Source organism: Mandrillus leucophaeus, unplaced genomic scaffold (assembly GCF_000951045.1).
Source record: "Mandrillus leucophaeus isolate KB7577 unplaced genomic scaffold, Mleu.le_1.0 Scaffold320, whole genome shotgun sequence".
NCBI classification, from domain to species: Eukaryota; Metazoa; Chordata; class Mammalia; order Primates; family Cercopithecidae; genus Mandrillus; species Mandrillus leucophaeus.
Window position 1 is genome coordinate 1,955,537 of NW_012103366.1, and position 22,668 is coordinate 1,978,204.

Sequence of the window (22,668 nt, forward strand, 5' to 3'; positions counted from 1 at the left end):
TGCCAGTTTTATGGATTATCACGGCTTCAAAAGGCAATCTAGCAACCTAAAGAACTAACCCATGTTGGTTACCTGGGATGTGCCAGGAACTGTGGTTAGTGCTTGACATTTTTACTTCATTTATCCTCAAACAACACTTCAAAGTATGTCTTATTAGCCCTTGTTTGCAACTGAAGAAAGTAAAGCTCACTGAAATTAATTAATTGCCCAAGGTTACACAGCTAACAGGTGTCAAGACCAGATTCAAATCCAAGTCTGGATGACTTTAAAACTCATGGTCCTTCCACTACATTCCCACTAGTACTGATTTTATAAAAAATAATAAATAAATAAAGGAAAATATGTTAAATCTCATTAATTTTGGTGACTTTCTGCTGCTTGTAGAAAGCAATGCTTAATGCAAGTTTATTTTACTTTTTTTTTCTTTTCTTTCTTTTTCTTTTTTTTGTTCTAATCCTTTTGGCTGAATTCCCAGGGGTGAGATGGTGGATGGTGATTTATATAGCAGTAGTAGATGGTAGTGTGGTTTTGGTTCTGCCTAAATTTGGCATTTTGGAACTTGCAGAAGGTTAAGACTTCAATACCAAACTGTTAGTAGGAACCTGATTCATCAAAGTCTTGGAGCTGCTGGGATTTGAGGTCCATTGTGAGACCTCAGTGCACCCTGACCATCTGCTCGTCTCTGGGAGAGTTAGGTCCTCATTCCCTATGTAAATGATGAACAGCCAAGAGTCAGATTTCCACACGGTGAAGTCAGGCAAATGTGCTCCCCACTGTGGTGCTCTATTACATGCCAAGGGGTGACCCCTGGTAACAGACGCAGGCACCAGGCCTTTCTATTGCTCCTGTGTTTCTAACTTGTTGCCTGGTATGGCATCGTGGGTTGTGGGCCAAGGTGTTTGTCGGGGAGGGCGTGAGAGAGAGAGAGAGAGACTCTGTGTGTGTGTGTGTGTGTCTGTGTGCGTGTGTGTGTGTGTAATACTGCATCTTTCACTCTCTGCCTCTCTGCATAATCAGTTCATCCTCTTGGTGAGGGGAACACATGATGTAAGCTCCTAGAACCAAGAAGTCTAAGAAGCTTTACTGGTTTTCAGCTTTTATGTAGTTTTAAGGTCTCTTTCCTCTATTCTAAAAAGCCCCTGAGGTCCCTCTCTAAAACTTTACAATATTTGGTTTTCATAACACATTTTTACCTGGAGATAAAGAGCATGCCATGGGTTGATCAACAGTGATTTTGTTAGAGTTAATAAGAACACCATGCTCCAGAGAATGCCAAGAAAGTCCTTCTGCTCCTAAGATACCAACAAAACAGGTGATGCCTGCAGGAAATCTCAGTGGCTTCCCCATGAAGACAGAAGCAGACTTGTTTCAGCCCTGAAGAGAGGATTGACAACAGTCAGCCTAAAATATTTGAGTGTGTGCACCACGCATCAATGGTTCCTTTGTCTGTCATGTCAGGATGCCATTCCCAAGGCATCAGGAGTGTCACTTCTCATTTTATGCATTAATTTTAATCCCCATTTATTCATTTCTTCTAATCAGCCATCAGGGACTCCAGTCACATTTTGAACACCATTTTTATTCATAGTATGTTCTTTCCCCCCGCCCCAGAAATGGTGACTTGTGCTGCATTGTTTCTGAAAACAAAAATGGCAGTTCTGAAGAAGTACTCTAATGGACTGGTTAAAAACTACTCTTAATTCAGGAGTTACTTAAAGCTAGGAAGAATATTTTGGTAAAATAGTCACAAGCAAAAAGTGATTCAGCTACTCAGCTAATTATCATCTTGTCCACAGTGGACCTTTCTGTATTGTCTGTCTTATAAACCTTCAAGGTTTTTCATCTTTTATCACACTCTCCTCGCAGCAATGCATTTCTATTAGTGGAATGGCAAAACTCATCTCTAAAGGGCCCAATAAAACCAAACTATTGATTTAGCACACCTGGGACAATACCCAAGTGAAGGAAGATTTTAGAGGTTTTCCACCTTTCTGTCTTTTCTCTTTCTGTAAGCAAAACATGAGCAGTAGAAAATACTGCTGTCCATTGGATTTTTATGTTCCCAAAATGTTTGAGTGCCACAAAACTGTATTCCCTTTTCATTGCATGAATCAATTACATTCAGAATCCTTACAAGAAGAAGATAATCTTGCAACGTATTGTGCATGGTGGTTTAGGGGGGAAAATTCCCGATGACGTATGCAATCAGTTCAGAACAATCTGTGGAAATTCCCTAACAGGAGAGATACCAGAAGGAGCAGGACAAGCTGAAAGAAGAGTGGGAAAAGGCCCAAAAGGAGGTGGAAGAGGAAGAACGCAGATACTATGAGGAGGTAGGAAATTCCCAAGAAGGAATTTGACCTTGTCGTCCCAATTCCTCAATCTAGCAACACTCTACTCTCTGTGTCTGTGGCATGCAGATGCGTGTGGCTGTCTCTGACTCTTTACTGACAGCAGAATCCCATCAACCTCTTTAAAACAGTCATGTCATTTAGGTTCTAAAAGACCAAAATTCCCCTCAAATACAGTTCATGGTAAGGGCGTGTTGAGTCAGTCAAGGGAGATGATACAATTACATCTGGTCTCTAATCAGTGAGTCAGATTCTTGATTGATCTTGGAGAGGTGACATGAAATAATCAGTTCCATTCATTTGTGTGTTTGTTGTTTGGTAATAGTGAATTAATTCTATGAGGATAATTTTGATATTGAGGCTGAATGAATGCATTTACTATAGAGCACTAAAGAGATTTGGAGGAGAAGAGAATTTGGTTTAGGTTCATTTTGTTTTTTAAATGAATAAGCCAGAACACATTAGATAACTTAAAGGGGGCTGCATTTTATGTATATTATCTAAAGTTTGTTCATAATTAATATTGTGAATTTTATATTCAACAATACTTTTGGTGCATAATCAGATCCCTATGTCATAATCAGATCCATATATCAGAAAATAGCATTTCTAATTAGGCTTCTTGTATCACTCTAACCAATTAATTGGCGGAGTCTTTGTTTTTCAAAATTAAATGTTAATTTCTAAATTATTACCCATGGAGAGTGTTATATGATTTGCATGCTTTTGGAAAATAAGACTTTTTAAAATGCCCTGCTTGTTTGAACATATTCTGATTTTTTTCTAAAGTGCCTTAATGACATTTTTCTTTTGACAAATATGATTTTTATTTTCCCCCCTTTCATCGATTTCTGTCCTTCCCCTTAGGAGCGTAAGATAATTGAAGACACTGTGGTTCCATTTACTGTTTCTTCAAGTTCCGCTGACCAGCTGTCTACCTCTTCCTCCGTGACTGAAGGCAATGGGACAATGGTGAGACCACAGATTAAAAGCAATTTGTGAAATAAAGAAACCTAAATAGAAGTACAAAACCCCAAGACCAGGGTTACCCAACAGACTCAATAGTTTAAATCCAAGACTAGCTATTCCCCTAGAATCACGTCAGCAACTATGTGGCCATTGTGCCCCATTGTTCCATCACTGCTGCTGCCAAACTCGAGTCATTTCCTGTGGAGCAGTAAAGTCATTACCCCAGCCAGATCTATCCCAGTAGGCTGGAAGCCAGAGTCTCTCCACACCTGGCTGGCAAGATCTCAATTAGTGAAGTCATGTTCTGGAATGTTCTTCTCACAGACCAGTTGCCAGATCATTCATTCATTCAATAGACATTTATTCCCCTCTGCCATACTATACATTCCTTTCCATTGTTTGGCAGCAGCAGAGATGTTAATAATATGTTCTCCACCAGCGTCCATGAAAATCGCTTCTCACCCCCCACATTCCACAAGACTTGTAGTCCCAGCTGCCTGGGAGGCTGAGGCAGAAGGATCCCTTAAGCCCGGGAGGTAAAGGCTACAGTGAACATGATCTTGCCATTGCACCACTGTACTCCAGCCTGGGTGAGAGAACAAGACCCTATCTCTAAAGGAAATAATAATAATTTTTAAAAACTAGCTAATGGATGCTGGGCTTAACACCTAGGTGATGGGTGCAGCAAACCACCATGGCACCTGTTTATGTAACAAACCTGCACATCCTGCACATGTACCCCGAAACTTAAAAACAAAACAAAAAACAAATTAAAAACCCTAAATAAATAAATAAAATGAACTTATGTAGGACAGCACTAAAAACAAACAAAAATTCTCAAGAAATTTACATGTTGTCTTTGAAGGCCAGAGAGAGCCTATAAAGTCTGGTCTGCCTCCACATTCCCCAAATAAGGTCATAGAAGATGGAAGGATAGGGCAGAAGTTATATCAAGACCTGGATAGTCCATATTCCACATAAAGGAAAATAACCTGTGGATACCAGAAAACCATTTGTCCTGAAATGAGCAATCCTATGACTGTTTTATTTTGAAAGAGGGGTTTTCTAATCAATTCCCTTTTGTAATAGCTTTCAAAAGAGATTCAGATTATACATTTATTCCAAGTAGTTAGAAATCAGTGGCTATTCAGTTAATTTGGACAACTGTTTTTAAATTATAGGCAACATGATTGAAAAATACTTCAGATATCCCTGGCCAGAGATAAGGGTTATACAGTGTATTTAAAATGTATACTTAAGATTTTCATTGTTTTTCTCCTTAGAATAAGATAGATCTGGGAAACTGTCAAGATGAAAAACAAGACAGAAGATGGAAGAAATCATTCCAGGGAGATGACAGTGACTTATTGCTGAAGACTAGGGAAAGTGATCGACTGGAGGAGAAGGGCAGGTATGAGCCCATTTCAGGCCGTCCATGAAAATTTACAAAGCTGGACTCTACTCGTGCATGCCCAGGAAGGGTACTCTTTGCTGATGCAAATTATATTCAGCTTTGAAATGAATGTTCCAGTAATACATTACATATTGCTTGGACATATTTTGTAATAGGTCTAAAATCAGTGTCCCTATGCTCTTGAATATAAATAGCCTTCTCTTTTTTCTTTCTTTCTTTTTTTTTTTTCTTGAGATGGTGTCTCACTCTGTCTCAGGCTGGAGTGCCATGGTGCGATCTTGGCTCACTGCAATTGCCACCTCCCAGGTTCAAGTGAGTCTCCTGCCTCAGCCTCCCAAGTAGCTGGCACTATAGGCACGTGCCACCACAGCCAGCTAATTTTTGTATTTTTAGTAGACATAGGGTTTCGCCATGTTAGTCAGGCTGGTCTCAAACTCCTGACCTCAGGTGATCCACCTGCCTCCGCCTCCCAAAGTACTGGGATTACAGATGTGAGCCACCGTGCCTGGCCTAAGTAGCCTTACTTTTAAAAAGGCAAACTCTTTTTTAAACAAAGGGGACAGTATCAGTCTTCAAAAGCTGATTCAAAGCCCCAAACCTAAGTATTACTCACTTGAAATGATGAATGTGTCTGGAGTGATAGAAATTGAAATGAGAACCTGGGGTCCCACCACTGTGGTTTCACTGTGGACCTGAACTTGGCCATTATTATCCCCTGAGCTGTAAGAAACCATGTTTATTCTGGTGATAATATAAAGGATAACCAACTAGTCAATTGATTATGGGTAGTCACCCCATCCATGCTCTACTGTGTTCCATGGGAGATCAGAAAAGGACAGCTAGAGACCCCTGGAGCACTCAAAACTAGCTCAGACTGGAGCAGACTCTGTTTGTGGCTGTGGGTTGTAATGGATTTATTGATGCCACCCCACCCCATCCCTTAGCTAGAAGGGACCTACAGAAAGCCCAGGAAGCTGGCAGTGCTCTGCAACCAACATGTTGTTCATGAGAAAGATGTTTTCCTCTGGGCTCCGAGATACCAGATAGGTATTGGCAAGAGTGCATGCATGTACACACACACCAGCATCCCAGAGGGATCTGAGGCATGAAAGGCTAAGTGTCATTTTCAAAGACTGGCCAACTTGAAAGTTTGGCTGGGAGCAGAGCTCTCCGGATAGGATTTTGCCCTGAGAATCCTCCTATGCTCATTAGCTAGAAGACTGGTTAAATTGTAAGCTGCAGGTGCTCAGGCCTATGTCCAGAAACTATAGGGCCCTTGGATGACTTTCCAGTTTACACTCTTGAAAGGGACTTTTATGTAATGAAAACCACTAGTCAGGAAGAGCTGAATGATGCTGATAAGCTATTTACAAAATGTACAAAAAATGTAACTTTACAGAAAACCTTTTACCTTCATTTTTGCAATTTTTTGCATTTTTGCAATTTCTCCAGACAGACGTTTTACATGAATTTTAGCTAGTTCTCCAGGCTGTCCCTGTTTTCACCAGAAAAACTTTCCTTTTATCTCCTCCATCTGTTCATTCTTTGCACACAGAAGCCACTGAAAGGCCAGTGAGTGACCATGGTCTTCAAAGGTTTCATGTGGCTAAATGATTTTTACAGTAAGTCCTCTCTTGTGAACATCAGGTTAGCACTGGCATTCCTTGAAATTATTAGAATGAAGACCTTCGTGGACAGAGAAGGCATCAGAAATGATAGTTTGTTGAGCTTGTTAAATGGATGGATAATAGAAATTTGTAGTACTTTATCATTTTAAATCTATTTTAAAATAAAAAGAATAAATAAACAGTCCCATCTCTTTTTTTATATTATAATTGGTACTTCCATCCTTTAAGTTATAGGACCAAGAAGTTTCATTCAGTTACTTTTCTGTCTGCTCTGACGTATACCTCTTTATTTTAACAGCCTAACTCAAGGGGCCTTGGCTCATTCTGGAAACCCTGTATCAAAAGGAGTTCATGAAGACCATCAGCTGGATACCGAGGCTGGGGCCCCACGCTGTGGGACGAATCCACAGCTTGCTCAGGGTAAGAATGGAGAAGACCAGTTTCATTCAATGTTTAAATTGTTGTTAGACCCTCACATTGTCCAGAAAGCTATGATCTCTGCTGGCTGCAGGCTTCTTTCTAAGGGCCCTGGACTTCTAGCTTATGCCCAATATATAGCAAATAAACTCCCACCACTGTGTGCTGGGGACTCAGTGAGACCTGAGACGGTGTTCGCACTTTAAAAAAAAGGAACTTTACAGAAAACCTTTGACCTTCATAAGTAGTAGTGCATTCTGAGACTTCCTCAAATTCCTAATTCCACCATTGGACATAATCTCCCCATAAAATGCTTATGGAGGAGTGGAATCCCCAAAGCTGGGTGAGATGCGGGTGCTGGAATGTTGGGAAGGTCCCGTCAGCTCCCATTGCCACTTCACCCTCATTCCCACCTGTGTCTCCCACACTCCTGGCTCGCCACAACAAAATTTAAATGTATTCCTCACCAAAATGACCAAATTCTACATGCCGAGCGTCTTCAGTATCATTCCGAGATAACTGAAACTTCAAGTGCTGAATGATATAAAGAGGAGGAGTGAGCTAAGAGGATGAAAGAGTTACCCTGGTAAATGTATTTATTGCCAAAGCAATAATGGTGGAATTAATGAATTTTGCCTTACACTCTTTAGCCTGTTGTCTACACAGATATTTACCTGGGTTGATTATAATACATAAGCATAGATTTGTGCATGTTCCCAAACAGAGATATCCCTGCAAGCTGAATACCATTCAGGTGCCCTGTGGATTTAAACCACATCGCAGTTGATGTGATCCATGAGTCAGAGAAAGCAATGGGTGTTCACTGTGTTTTAGAAATGATGTTCCAGATTATAATTGCGTCCACCCAGATTTGCTTTCTTTCATGCATAAGAAGTCAGTGTTTTAAAGTACTGTTTTATGACATCAGAAATCAGCGAGGGGAAAGGGCATGGTTCCTAACCTCCTTTGCTTCCAGAACTAAATCGTGATGCAGTGATTTAAGTGGCCTCTCTAACCACCATGTGCCCATGACCTGCATGAAATCGCTATGAAACCTCAACAGGCGTTAGCACTTTAAAGAAAGGTGACTTCCTGGGTAGTAAGGTGATTTTACTGTGCACTACATTTATGTTCTTTAATTGGCCTCAGATCCATCCCAGAATCAGCAGGTATCAAATCCAATGCACAGTTCAGAAGACGTGAAGCCAAAAACCCTCCCACTGGATAAAAGCATTAACCATCAGATCGAGTCTCCCAGTGAAAGGCGGAAGTGAGTAACCAGACACGATGGTTGTGGGATTCCCTTTTTGAAAAATTCATTAACTTAGAAGGGGGAAGAATGAAAAAGGTGAGATGGCAAGATGACAGCCACATTTTTGTGCTTTCTCTCCATTAAATCTTATTGACAAGATAGTCAACATAACTGGAAGTTTGGGGCAGTCTTTCTGGCAAGTGAATATGTACTCTGAATTTATCGAGTTGTAATAGGCAAAGTTATATTTTTAGCCCACAAATTTAAACATTGGAAAGCAGGTGCAGGCCTGTTGTGTTTGTAATTGATTTGAGTTAAATCACCTCAAAGTCTGTGGACAAAGTTTCGTTCAAGAAAAAAATGTTACTCTCTCATTGTTATGCTCTCCCTTAAGGTAACTACCTGGGTCGTATTTTAATTTTGTAAGAAAGTATTTTTGACAATAATAGTTTCTATCATGTTTGAACCATTTCATTACAGTAGGCACCCTGTTGAAGAGTTTACATATATTTATCTCCTCTTTATCTATTAACTCACTGAACTCTTCCAATAACTTTATGAGATTGTTCCTGCCATTTTACAGACAACGAAATTGAGGCTCAGGGAAGTTAAATAACATGTCCAGATTATTTAACTGATTAAGTAGTAGAGGAATTCAAAATGAACCCTCAGTTGCACAATAAGATCACATTTGAGCCAGAGATACCTTATAATCACAATGTTTAAAATGTTATAACAGTCATAGTACTGTAACCAGTCATTCTACCTAGAGCCAGACCACCTCCATTCGGATTTTGGCTCGGCCACTTACCAACATTGGACCCTGAGCATATTACTTAATCTTCCTCTGCCTCATTTACAAAATGGGAATGACAATAGTCCCTACCTCACAGGGTTTTGTGCCTGGCTAATAGTAAGTGCAGGTGATGAAGATGATGATGATGATGATGATGATGATGATGATGATGATGATGATAACTTGTTTTGTAAGAGAAAAATATTTATTTATTGCCTTATATTTTCTTGTTACATTTTCCTTTACCCCAATGCAATATTTGAACCATTTCCTCTGTTTCTTTTATGTCTATCCAGTTTTATTTCTATTTGTCTATGTGACACTCGAATCAATAGAAGTTAAAATTGCCTGGAAGTAATCACTATTGTTATTGATTATTGCAGTGATGTTTAATCTTTTTTTAAGCATTGGTACTTATACTTTAGGGTGTTACATGAAAATGTGATATTTGAAGAAGACAAGCTTTCGCTGGCAAGGGAGGTTTGGGTGGGAAGCAGGGTCAGGGAGTTCTGCTGAAAGCGGAAGACAGGTGGACTCACACGCTGTTCGCTTCCGTGTTGGTATTTTTCTTTCCCTTGTTCTTTTCTGTGTTCTACCCCTTTCTTTACAAATGATATTCACTTTTAAAAGCAAGAGCCCAGAACTGATGGCTTAATCACAGGCAGGGCTCACGTACAACCGTTCTGGTAGCTTCTAGCTGGGAGCCATTCTGACTTGTTGATGCCTACGATATACCAGTTGTTACATGTTTTGAACATGACCCTTCATCACACATACCCATAATGAATTTGTTGATAAGGGAAGTCACTGAAAAGAGCTCCTTTAAGGTCTGCCCTTCATCTCTGGGCTCTCCTTGAAGATCTCCCCTGGATCCCTCCTCATCTTTCCCCTTCCACAGAATCCATCATTTTTATATCTAAGTAGCATGCCAAAGCAGTTTGGCAAGCAACTTAAAAAACAACCTGGCAATTTTAGCTCACGAAGAAATTAACTAAAAATAAAGATTATAAAAATATTCTGTCTTTTCTGTTCAGCAATGCCAGCATGCCAACCTGGTTTTGATTTTATGTAGTTAATCCATGTACAATTCTTGCTAGACATTATTAGTATTTTTGTTCATTTAAAAAATAAAATACTGGCAGGAAACGCTGTGGTCTTTGATTTGGTTGTCAAGAAAGTTTCATTTTATTTTATTTTCCTAATCTAAAATGTCTTTTTTAAATGGAGTTTGGCTTCTCTTTACTTGTCATAATTTCTGACTCCTTTACCACATTACAGGAAAAGTCCCCGAGAGCACTTCCAGGCTGGGCCTTTCTCTCCCTGTTCTCCCACCCCTCCCGGTCAGTCACCAAACAGGTACAAGAGGTCAGCAGGCCTTTCTGAGGCTGCTTTGTTGTGACTAGAGCTTGCCAAGCATCATTTCAACTGAATTAGTGCTTGCCAAATGATTTTGAGGGATGCGTCCATCCACATCTCTTCCTACACACACACACAGGCAAGAGGAAAGAGAACATTGTTCATCTGCCTGCAGATTTATCAGCTGCAATAGAAAAAGTCAGGCCTGTGACATTGGTGCCGCTATGGCCACAGGGCTTTAATTACATTGTGTGGAACCTCCAATTTAATAATAAAATCCACCAGACAATTGCTGGGCTCCAAAGCTGGCGCCTTTCCCTCCAAGAGGCCTCAGCCCTTCTAGGCAGGATCCGCTCGTGGCTCTTACAGAGAACCAGGCGGAGGCTGACAAACGAAACTTCATCCTTCTAACCTACTCCAGCTCTCTAATGATGACTTCTGGACATTAACGGGGCCCCATGATATTTTAAAAAGCTGCCTGAATTCCCGTTCCCTGGAGAGACAAATTACTGAGTACTCAGAGATTTTCTTTGATGTAGAAATTTCATTTAACTATTGGATAAAAGGGAAATACTAATAAATAGCATTTGGTTAGGGGAACTCTTCCTCTTTTCTACTGTCTTCCTTTCTGTTTCTCCTGTCCCTCTGTATCCTGCTGGTTTTCAAATGATATTGCATATTTTAAAATTCCTTGTGTAATTCCAAGAGTGTCTCAGACATCTGGCATCATTGCAATACGATCTTAGTTGTACAAAAGCTGCCTTTCAGAGGACAGCTGTCTAGTTTCAGATGGGTTGCTGATGGTGTCCTCTGACCTGGTTTTGCTCTGCTGGTTTGGTTCCAGTCCATTGCTGGGCACTGTACTGGATGCTGCAGGGGTACAGAGAGGAGGTAGATTCAGTCCTGCCCTCAAGAGGCTTACAGTTTAGAGAGAAGGCAAGTGCCTTCATTCACAGAGTGTTTGCACTGGAAGAAGTCATAGAGATAATCTGGTCCAATCCTTTCCTATTAAAAGGTTGGTGACAGAGCAGACATTAAATCTCACCACTCTGGGCCCTCTGCCTAGTCTGCTGTATCACAGGTGATTATTTTCAAACAAAAATGTTGTTTTCTTAGTAAATAAAAAGAAATGCTGTAGTGGACCAGTGAATCACTTACAGGAAATTTAAAAGCAACATTGAAACCTCAGCAAAGTGAAACTCAGTTATCTTTTAGGACTTATAAAAAAGTATGATAAATATATTGAATCATTCTGAGGCATTTGAATAGACTACAGCACAAACTTCTTGAAACAAATAGCCTAATAACTTAAACACACGCACCAGATTCAGTACCACAGTGGAGACCTAGTATATTTAGTCTGGCAGTTGTTTGCCATTTATATCTAATGTTGAATCTCCAGTTCATCATCAGTTTTGTCATTCTCATTTTATTCATGATGTAGGCATCTTAAAAATCCATGTTTTCATTTTTGCATGAGGTTACATGTCTGTGTGTTTGACCAGGTATTCTAAACTGAAGTTTTATTGTGACGTATATTTTTAAACCTAGGTCTATAAGTGGAAAGAAGCTATGCTCTTCCTGTGGGCTTCCTTTGGGTAAAGGAGCTGCGATGATCATCGAGACCCTCAATCTCTATTTTCACATCCAGTGTTTCAGGGTACGTACTTACTGCTTTTCTCTCCAGACACAATGTCGTGATGTCTTTTGGCATCGTTCTGTGCTGAGAAATGCCTCTTAGAAATTCTGGAGGGCTTTGTCTGTGAGGTCTCCCTGTCTGGGTTGTATAGATGTGTGGTTGGATTCCATCCTTCAGAAGGAAGGTCTCCTATCACGAATCCCTCTGGGATGTCAGATTAGAAGAAGCAGAAAGGTTTGTGCAGTTTGTCCTTACAAAACAGTTTTTGTTGCTAAAGAACATATACTTCAGCGAGAGGCTGAGAATGGGACGCTGGGGAGGATGATGCTCTTCCAAATCTTTTAGGGCCATGTGGATTTATTTGGAATGTAATGTCTATGCTGTTTCTTAAACTCTTATGACTTAATGTGAAACGGTTTTAGTCTTTGACCTAGTGGAAAATTGTCTGTCAATTCAGTGGCTAGTTAGAAAATTGTAGGTCTCAGAATGAATGTGTCTGTAATCTTAGATTAAATATCACTCCTTCAAAAAAGCTGCCCTGCCCACCCAGATTAAGTTGCCTTTGTTACAGGTCCTTATAGAACCTTTCTTGGTCCTTATTACTGATTATCGAATTATTTAAATATTATCTCCTCTAATAAACTGAAACTCCGTAAGGGCAGGGACCATATCTGTCTTGCTTACCATTCTTTCCTCTCTACCTAGCAGAGTAGGTGTCAATAAATATTTTTAGGTGAATGAATTAGTAAATAAATAGAAAATGAGGCCTAGATTCTAGTCCCAGATCTCTTGGTAATAAGTAGATGAGTTAACCAGTTATACCTGATTTATTATGAAATTTATAAGCTGGACTGTATCAGCATATCCTGTCTTTATTTTCCACTCATGGACACATTTCAAAATAATATGTAATTTTTGAAGGCAAACCCTCTGTCCCTGAGGAGGAGTCATTTCTTGGTCTGCATAATGCTGACATACTTTCTTTTCCCTTCTTGAATTTTCTCTTATTTCTTGTTGGTAGTTTCCTTGGCTATGAAGTAAAGTTGCCTGGGTTTAAAATAACTCCCACTTTGCCGATAAGCTAAGAGAAAGTCAGTGAAGTTGTCCCCAAATTATTAATTTAATAATACCAGTAATCACTTGAAAGCAAGATTTATCATAGGCAAAACACAACATAGATACTTATTTTAGATTTCATTTATCAAAAGTATTAGAATGAGACCACAGTTTCCTAAGTTTTATTTTATTTCTATAGAGAACCATTCCACAAAGGACAAGCAAAAATATTCTCATTGTAAAGATTAAGCTAGATAATGTATGTCCTAAATTGTCTAGGAGTGTTTTGAGGCTCAAGGAATATGCTTTTTAAGATTTGTAGTTATGCCAAGAAATATGTTTCAACACTGCATTCTATTCTCAGAAACTTTATCAGGGCTAGAAATGAGCAGGGTGGTAAGGGCTCTTTGCAGATTCTCAAGGGTCAAGAAACTTGCCTTCTTAACTCTCAAGGCCTTTATTCGCTCTAATCATTCACTTCCTGGAGTTGGCCTGACACTTTAAGGTACATCCCCTCTTGGATGTATTCCCCACTCTTGCAACGTAGAGGCAGCTTATAACATAATTTGGATGAAGCCTCACTCTGTCCCAGCTCACCTTAGAGCATGAATTAGGGGCTAGATCCTGGTCCTCCTGCAAGAGGTTGGCACCCAGACCAACTTCCACTGCCCTTTGTACCCTTCTGGTACAAACTCCAAGTATATCCTACAGTCTCCTTCTGTACTCAGCCTGTGTTGGTGGAAATTCCCAGTGGGTTTGTTGCTCTGAATATCATTGCCTTTAATGTGGAAATATAAAATGGAACAGTTGGCTGGGCACGGTGGCTCATGCCTGTAATCCCAGCACTTTGGGAGGCCGAGGCAGGCAGATCACCTGAGGTCAGAAGTTTGAGGCCAGCCTGGCCAACATGGTGAAACCCCGTCTCTACTAAAAATACAGAAAAATTACCCAGGCGTGGTGGCACACACCTGTAATCCCATCTACATAGGAGGCTGAGGCAGAAGAATTGCTTGAGCCCAGGAGGTGGAGGTTGCGGTGAGCTGAGATCATGCCACCGCACTCCAGCCTGGCCGACAGAGCGAGACACTGTCTTAAAAAATAAATAAATAAATAAAATTTAAAAATGGAACAGCTACTTCCTAGAAATTTTGATCTGGTAGAACTTAGCAACAATGCTGGCAAGCCTTTAAAGATTATTGATGGACACGTTTCAATTGATAACTCGTGGACCATGTGTTTATTTAAAGCCACTAGGGTTTAATGCATTTGAAATGGTTCTTCCATTTTGATTGAGAAATGGTGTATGATAGAGGTTAAGAGGCTAGGCTTTAGAGTCAACCTGCTACCACTTATCAGCTTCACAACCTTGGGACAAGTCAACGAACGTCTCTGAACCAGTGTCCTTCTCTGTAAAATGCAAGGAATTAAGGTAAAATGCTAACCGTATATTTGCTTTTGCTGTAAGTTGACACTGGTGCAGCATCTTACACATAATAGATGCTCCACAAATGTGGTGATTGTAGTAGGGATTGTTGTGCTATTCACATAAACAGTAACTAAACATTATAAAGAAACAATTCCTTATGCATCTTATGATGTCTGTTCTTTTTACCCTATAGTGTGGAATTTGTAAAGGCCAGCTTGGAGATGCAGTGAGTGGGACTGATGTTAGGATTCGAAATGGTCTTCTGAACTGTAATGATTGCTACATGCGATCCAGAAGTAAGTACTGGGGAGAATGCCTCATGATGACCGAGTATAATCATATGTCTTCCTTAGGACCCAATTTAAAAATTCAAATATTTTTCCCCAGCCATTGGCACTCTACTCTGAGAGAAAGGTTTTTTAACATCTAGGTTTAAAAAAAAAAAAGATAGTGAAATAACCATTTATTTACCACTCGTTTCTTCCTGGAAGTTTACTGCTACAATGTAGACCGATTCTTTTTATCCTGAAGTGCATCAGCACACTAGCAGGTCGAAACATTGCCTGAGCTCACTACAGAGATTTTGGTGCCATAGAAAGGAGATGTAAGGTCTGTCAAACGCTGCTCACTTGTTCAGGCATGTCTTTAGACAACTGGCACCGTTTGGGGATGGTTAAATATGGAGAGTGGCTCTCCACCGTTTATCAGATGGAGCACCAACTCATCAATGTGTGCACGCCCTACATTCAGGAGTTTCATTACGTCATATGTGTTCCCAACTGAATGGAAAGTTCCTTGAGAGGCAACAATGATGGGTGGTTCTACTTCTCTGTGGATTCTTCCCCACCTCCTATCTCTACAATACCTTAGTAACAATATGCGCTTAACAAATTATTTGCTGCCTTAGTAAATGAGAAGCCTGCTTTCCCATCTTGCATCCGGGCCTCCTACTGTGGAAGGTTCATGTTAGTTTGCAGGGCAGCAGAGGGTGCTGTTGCCTAGCCGCCGTTTAGAAAATCTGAAAATGGCCAGTGGCTTGCCTCGGAATGTCTCCTCATTCTCCATCATGAGTACAGTCCTTCTGGTGGGTCACCTAGACAGCAGAAGACCTTTTAGTGCAGATTCATCAGTCAGAAACTCTTTTAAAAAATTGGAGTGAAGATAGGGAGTGTGAAACTCAAGAATTTGACTATTTCTCAAAGTGAAGTCACGTTTTTACTGCCTTTTTACATGGATCTCAAATCTCTGCATGACTGAAAACTTTAAGAATAAAAATTGAAAGTAATTTGTTTTATAGCTATAGATTTAGTAAATTCACTTAAATGTATGCCTATTAATAAAATGATGGGAATTAAAAATTTAATCAAACCCAGGTAGTTTAGATCTATAATAAATACTTGACTTGAGATCAAAACAGTTCCAACTTAGAGCCGCTACTATTAAACTGGACTATTTATATCATGCATGATATTAATTTTTATACCATATATTATATATATTAAAATACATAAATAGTATACCATATATCATAAATATATACACACAAATGAACACATATAATACATGTATAATAGGTAATAATTATACGTATATTACTTAAACTGGACTTTTGCTTTTATATGCTAACAAGGAAAACTAAACTCTTTTCTCCCAGATTTCAATGTAATTTTTCCTATGGTCTTCTATAGATTGTTCTTTTTCTCTACCTCAGTGAACCTCAGTGAACCAGCTGAATGTAATTTATGGAACCAGAAGAGGGCACTATTAGGTTGAAGAACTGCTCAGAAAGATTTGAAAAGTGCTGTAGATCTGAGTTTGTTTCATAATTTCAAGTGCTTGAAGGATGCCAGCAGAACAAATGTGAACCCCCCTCTGGGTGACAGTGACCTCTTTTCATCTAGATATTTTTAAATTGAGAGGTTGGGTGATTCATTGTCATTTCTTTTGGAAATTAGCTTTTTAATTCAAGACCAGGAATTTTTCTCTTAAGTATGCAAATATAAAGGGCATTAACTGCTTTCAATCTCAAAACCATGGAGTTCCTGTAATGAGCTGAAAAATAAGAAAGTGATTTGGAGGTAGGCCACAAAAATGATTTTTTCTTTATTTTATATTTTAAATATAGTGTTTTACCAGGATTTACTAGAGAAAACAAGGCCCATTGTTTTCTCTGCCTAGATACTTCTATAGACATTCAATGAATAAATAAAAGTTATAGATGATATAAGGTTAGAAAAATTGAACTGTTCAGAAAGACACCAAATTAAAAGTGCAACTCTCCATTGTAATCACTTTCCAATCATTTCTTGGGGTGGGGCAGAATATATGTTTGTACATGTGTATGCAAACACACTTGCACACATGTACACACAGAGATACATATAAGTATGATGTATCTACCTGGATTTGTGTTGGTTTTTATTTCACAAAGGTGATGATCATATAGTCATGGTGTTCTGTACTTTGTTTCTGTTGCTGTCATTTTGAACTTAATGATACATCTTGGCAATTTTTCCAGATAACATGCTGTATCTCCTTTTTCTTTTTAATGACTTTTAAATGGCTGCATGCAATCCCATTGTGTGGACTTATAGTTTAAAACTAATTCTCTATGAATGGACACTTTGGTGGTTTCCCATTTTTTAGTATTATTTTTAAGTGAACATCCTTGTGCATATATCTTGATGAATATTTCAAAGCATCTCCATAGGATAGATTCTGAGCAGTAGCACAGCTGGCTTAAAAGGCATGTGCTTTTTAAATTTTCAGACATCTTGCCTAATTATCATTCAGAAAAGTGCACTCTCCCTGCAAAATGTATGAGAGACCCCTCTTTTTTTTCCTCTAAGACTGTATCAGCTCTGGATATCACCAAACATTAAAAATTTCCACTCTGCTTAGTGGGGGAAAAACACCATATTGCTTTGATCTGTATTTCCGTAATTATGAGTTTGAACATCTTTTCATATGTTTATTTACTATTTACATTTCCTTTTCTGTAAAGTGCTTCCCTATCCTTTACCGGTTCTTCTATTTGGCACCTGATTTGTAATTTGCCGCATACTGCGGTTAGTAGTTTTCCCACTCTGTGATTTATTTTCATACAAAAGATTTTCATTTTATGTAATTAAATGTATATATATTTAATACATATAAAATAAATATATGTTTCTTTTTTGGATTATAGGTTTCTTAGGATAACTCTCATTATTTAAAGTGTATAAATAAATTTAGCTGAGATTTATTCTAGAATATTTTTTTTCTTCTTCACATGTAAATATGTCATAATCAGGATTGTATTTGGGGGTAAAAAATGAGGTTGATATCTGGCCTGATTTTTTTTCCAATTAGCCAATTGTATGAATATCACTGAATGAATAATCCCTCTTTTTCTCACTAATTTGAAATGCCAGCTTTCTCATAAACTGAGTTCCCATATATATTTAGGTCTATTTCTGGATATTTTATTATGTTTTATTAACCTATTTATTCTCCATTACTGAATGTTTTTAATTATTGTAGCTTCATAATATGTTTTAATATTGGGTAACAATGGTCACTTTCTTTCCAATTATTTTTTCCAAAATTTTCCTAACTGTTCTCCCATGTTCGTTTTTCCAGATAACATTAGTATCTTTAGGCTAATTTCAATTAAGTTAACACGTGACAGAGAGAATGACCAGCACATCTGAGAATACTGTTTATTTCTCTGCTGATGTCCTAATAAATAAATATACCTTAGGAATGAATAGGTAGAGGGGATTATAATTCAGTTGAGAAGTATACATATGCTTGAATTGGTCAAATATATCCAAGATGCAATAAAAGAGTCAGAATGGGAAAAAAATGGCTAAAAACCATTTTTCTTTCCTTTTTAAAATTTGATTTAAATTGAGAAGAGTGGAGATGGATAGATGTGAGGGGTGGTTTACATCATAGGCATTCTGAGTGAAACAAAATAATTTCATTTTGTGGAATAATAAAACCTGAATATATAATCCTATTTCTCCAAGTAACTAGTCACATTTAAATGAAATTTTTCTCTTGAAGGGAAAAATAGCATGCCAGCATATTAAAATGCAATTCCTAAAAGCAATGTAAACAGTTTTTAAGTTCATATGTAAATGGGAATGGAAGTGCAAAACAAATGACCTGTCATGCATCCAGCCGTCACATGTTTAACTTGTGCCATTTGTGCTTGGGTGTTGGGTGACTGTGTCTTTGTACATGGTGTTCTGTTCCATCATTCACTCTCGCAAAAGCATTTAATGCAAACTCCCTGGGGTCTTTTCAGATGTTGCAATTGCCTCATCAGAACAGTAGTGCCTAAAAAGGAGAAATCCTGTGAAGGTTTCAGCAGAAAATACGGAACCCAAACGATCCTTTCTAGATAGGATTGCCAGATAAAATATAAGATACCTAGTGGAATTTTTTTTATCCAAGTTAAAGTTGGATTTCACATAAACAATACATTTTTTTAAGTATATGTATGTCCCAAATATTGCATGCTCTGGATTTAGCATAAGTATGTCCCAAATATCAGATAGGATATGCTTATACTGAAAAGTTCTGTGTTGCTTATCTGAAATTATATTGTACTGGGTGTTGTGTATTTATACTTGCTGAATCTAGCAATCTTATTTCTAGATCATATGTCAAATTCCTCATATTACAATGTACTTATTCTTAGAGAAATCAAAACCTAAGGAAACTGAGAAAACAGAGATTATTTTCTTGCTTATTTGCCTCAGATAACAAGGTAGACAACTTGATGGAGATGCTTTGGTTTAGGGGCAATCCAGAGCATTTGATCAAACTTCACGGTGCATGTGAATCACCTGTGCACGGCATTAAATGGGTCTGGCATGCGGCTCAAGAGCCTGGATTGCAAACAGACTCCAGGTGATGCCAATACTACTTGTCCTGGGGCCACACTTCAAGTAGCAGGATGGGAGAAGTTTCCAGTCCCCAGCAAGAGGAGACTGTGGTAAAGGCAGTTGTTCATTAGGGAGGTTTTAAAATGTCTGAAGCGAGAAATGTTGCCTGACCACCCTTGTTTGTGTTGTTGTTTGTTTTAATCACAGGTGCTGGGCAGCCTACAACATTGTGACATGGTTTTCAAGCTTCCGGATCACTCACCATTTCTTTATTGAGGGTGTCCCCTGGCAACTGCTTAATGAAATCCCAAGTTCAGGGGCTTCTCAGCATTTACCTAATTTCTGAAAGGCTCTTCTGAAAGGTGGTATCTGTTCTTTTGTAGCACAGTGTTTGTGTTTTTCCTGTTTATTGTTTTGGGGTTTTTTTTTGTTTTTGTTTTTTTTTTTTGCATTTGCACAGTATACACAAAGGAATATGGGGTTGTAATGATCCTGAATAGCTCAAAAAAGATTTTAGCATGGTCAAACAGGCTTATGGTTTAAACTGTATTATTCTCTTCTTTGGGAATTAGCTAAATGATGCAATAAACCTGTTTTGTTTTAGAATTTCTAGGAATTAAACACTTTATGTTTACAAATTGAGTTGCAGAAAGTGCAAGACATGCCAATTTGAGACACACAGTCTTCTAAGACTGGAGGATAAATTTAATGCATTTCAGAAACTAAACATCACAGCAAGCTCTATCTCTGAGCTATAATTTGTTTTTAATACAAAGACACTAGTTTGATAATATATACTGTAATCCTGAAACATTTGTGTTACTTACCTTTGGAGGTAGAAATTATACCAATAAATTATTGCACCGTTAGTATTAGATTTTGTGTACCTTGGAAGTTATGTCATTAATATAGGCTGGTTCATCAAATAAAGCAAAACCTTGCAATATCAGCTAGATTTACACTCTGGGACATTGCCCGAAGGCAGGAAGAAAGCAGAGGGAAATATTTCAGTCATCATTTCCAAAGTCATTATCAAAATCTGTGAGGAAGTTTAATCTTCCAAAGAGTCAATGTCAGACATCAGTCCTCTGTTGCCTGCTTCTCTCGAGACACTAGATTAGGAGTCTTCAATAAGAGACTTAACATGAGGCATATGGAAGATGAGGCACCGAGATAAGTTCATCATTAGGTGTGAGCACTGCTCACCCTTGCTGGCAAGTTCTCCTTAAGGGCCTGAAGCACAGGTGTCCAAAGAAAAGCATTAAGTCCCATCTTAATAGAATCCACGTAGTGTATGATGTGGTCAGCCCCTGGTCTGTGATCAGCAAGAACCTACAGCACAGATTATGCCCTGCCCACTTCAATGAATACCGACTCTCCTCCACTCTCCATCGCTTTTTTTACTATCAAGAACTCCGGACCTTTCCTGTGGAGAAGTTTAGAGAGGAACTCTTGTGGAGAGCTGGTTTATTTTCTGCCCTGTGCGATGAGTTTCAGCTGGCCAAGAAAGGAGTCAAGTTATTAAAAAGCATCACAATGTAGATCTCCAGGCTGGGTTTTTGTTTTTTGTTTTTAAGACTGGGGAAAGGGGGACTATTTATTCTGCCTTAAATCAATGGCAAATAAGTCAAGATGACATTTTGTGAATGTAGACTGTGGATACACTCCTAGTAGATTGATGTAGTCATAAAAGGGGGTCAAGTAGATGTTTTTCTGTTATGTAAGCAATAATTTTTCCGTGTCTTATTGAGTATGGCTAGCGATTATTTATTACATGCTAGATGGGTTCCTTGCATGTGGGTTCCATATAGGTGCAGAAATTTCCTCAGCCACTGGAGGGATTTCAACCATATTTGTCATTTGGATGAGCTGTTATTAGATTGAAATCTACACATCATTTCATTAAAAATTGTGCCTTAGAAAATGCAAAGCTGTTGCACATAGTGACAAATTATGGATGCAGTACATTGAAGAAAGATGAAGTCACTTCCAAGTTTCCAAGACTTCTCATGGAGGTGTTTGCTGTTTTACAGGAAAAAATAAAAATAAAAAAAGAGAAAAAAGGAAAAAATTAAAAAGAAAAATTGTTTTGAAAATGTACAGATCAAGTCCAATATTTTGATTATTCACTGCATGTTTTATTAAATATTTTGATAATGTGGATGTTTACACTTTGCATGATATTAGAGTACCACCAGTAATGCACAAACATGTACAATATGGTCATTCATAATGGATTTTTATAGAATACTTTTTACATGTGCAACTCCATCCGTTATGTAAGGATTACATGAATATTGCACATTCTCTTCTAGTTTCACAAACCCATTTATACATATTTCTTAGTGAGGCTCATTGTACATGTATTGAAGCTAGAATCGAGTCAAGAAAAATAAAGCCCCATTCTCCAACTGCAAAATGTGCTTTCCCATAATGAACACTAGTCACCAGCACAGAATCATCTCCAACATTTACTAAATTCTAATTGCCAACTGTTTCTATTTCTATTTGATTTAGATTTCATTTGGAGCCTGTTACATGGCAGCTTAGGCAGACTAGATCTTGTTTTTTCCAATGCATCGTAATGAGCATGATCTATTTCTTTTCAAATAATCTTTGAGATCCCAGGAAAAAAAAATGCTCTGCTCCATTGAGCTATAATGTAAATGTGTTTGTTTAAAAAACAGATGAGGCAAGTGAGTGATTTATTGTTCCTGAAGAAGTATGTCTGATTTTTTTTCTCATACTCCAAAAGCTAGTCCCTACTCTTTAATAAAAATCATGGGTAACTTTTTGTTTTTCAGTAGCGAACTTCCATGATATTTCCTTTCTATGTAGTGTGATTAATGCAATACATATTATAGTTATCTATACACAGTGTAAGATTTAACAAACTGAAATGATCCACCTCATATGTGAGTCCGTCCAAAAGATGTTACTGCTCTGGGTGGGCCAATGTTCTATATCGGTTATACTAACTTTCATTTAAAATATTTATTCTAAAATGCCTCTGAGAAACAGTAAAAAATAAAAACAACAAGTTGTCTAAAATGCAACAGCTTTTATAGTAAATGTACATTTATAAATAAAATACTCAAATCAACTCTGTATTCCATTAATTATTTTTGGAGGGATGGCAGTTAGTTTTCTTACATGGGAAAGAGAGACTCAAGCTTTCTCTTGTAGCATTTGGTCCAGGGTTACATAGACAGATGATGGCAATGCTGCATGTTTGCATATACCTATTGATGCATAGTTGAGGTCAGCTATTGAAGGCAAACCAAACTCACTGGCTGGTTTAGGGGTCACTGAGGAATTGCCTTCTATGGAAGGGTTTAAGCTCCTGGAGATGAGACACACAATAACCAGCAGAGACCATGCAAATGCCAGTGAATTTGTCTGAAACAACCAAATAATGGTCAGCGTGCAGCACTGGCTAGACAAAAACAAGGCAAACTTCTTTTTTTCTTTTCTTTTCTTTTTTTTT

General features: G+C 38.3%; 1 protein-coding gene across 8 annotated transcripts in view; it reads left to right on the forward strand.

Annotated features, from left to right (window-relative positions):
- The window catches only part of LIMCH1 (LIM and calponin homology domains 1), a 359,644-nt gene extending 337,360 nt beyond the window's left edge, over window positions 1–22,284 (forward strand). For 6 of the 8 annotated variants that reach the window (XM_011987981.1, XM_011987985.1, XM_011987983.1 and 3 more), the window contains 8 exons: window positions 2,241–2,333; window positions 3,219–3,323; window positions 4,604–4,731; window positions 6,661–6,782; window positions 7,929–8,049; window positions 11,735–11,843; window positions 14,498–14,600; window positions 19,389–22,284. In XM_011987981.1, the coding sequence (XP_011843371.1) occupies window positions 2,241–2,333; window positions 3,219–3,323; window positions 4,604–4,731; window positions 6,661–6,782; window positions 7,929–8,049; window positions 11,735–11,843; window positions 14,498–14,600; window positions 19,389–19,414 (807 nt within the window). In that variant the 3' untranslated portion in view covers window positions 19,415–22,284. Of the gene's footprint in view, window positions 1–2,240; window positions 2,334–3,218; window positions 3,324–4,603; window positions 4,732–6,660; window positions 6,783–7,928; window positions 8,050–10,105; window positions 10,184–11,734; window positions 11,844–14,497; window positions 14,601–19,388 lie in introns of all 8 variants that reach the window. The other 2 variants (XM_011987979.1, XM_011987980.1) reach the window with 1 other exon arrangement.
- The last annotated feature ends 384 nt before the right edge of the window (window positions 22,285–22,668 follow it).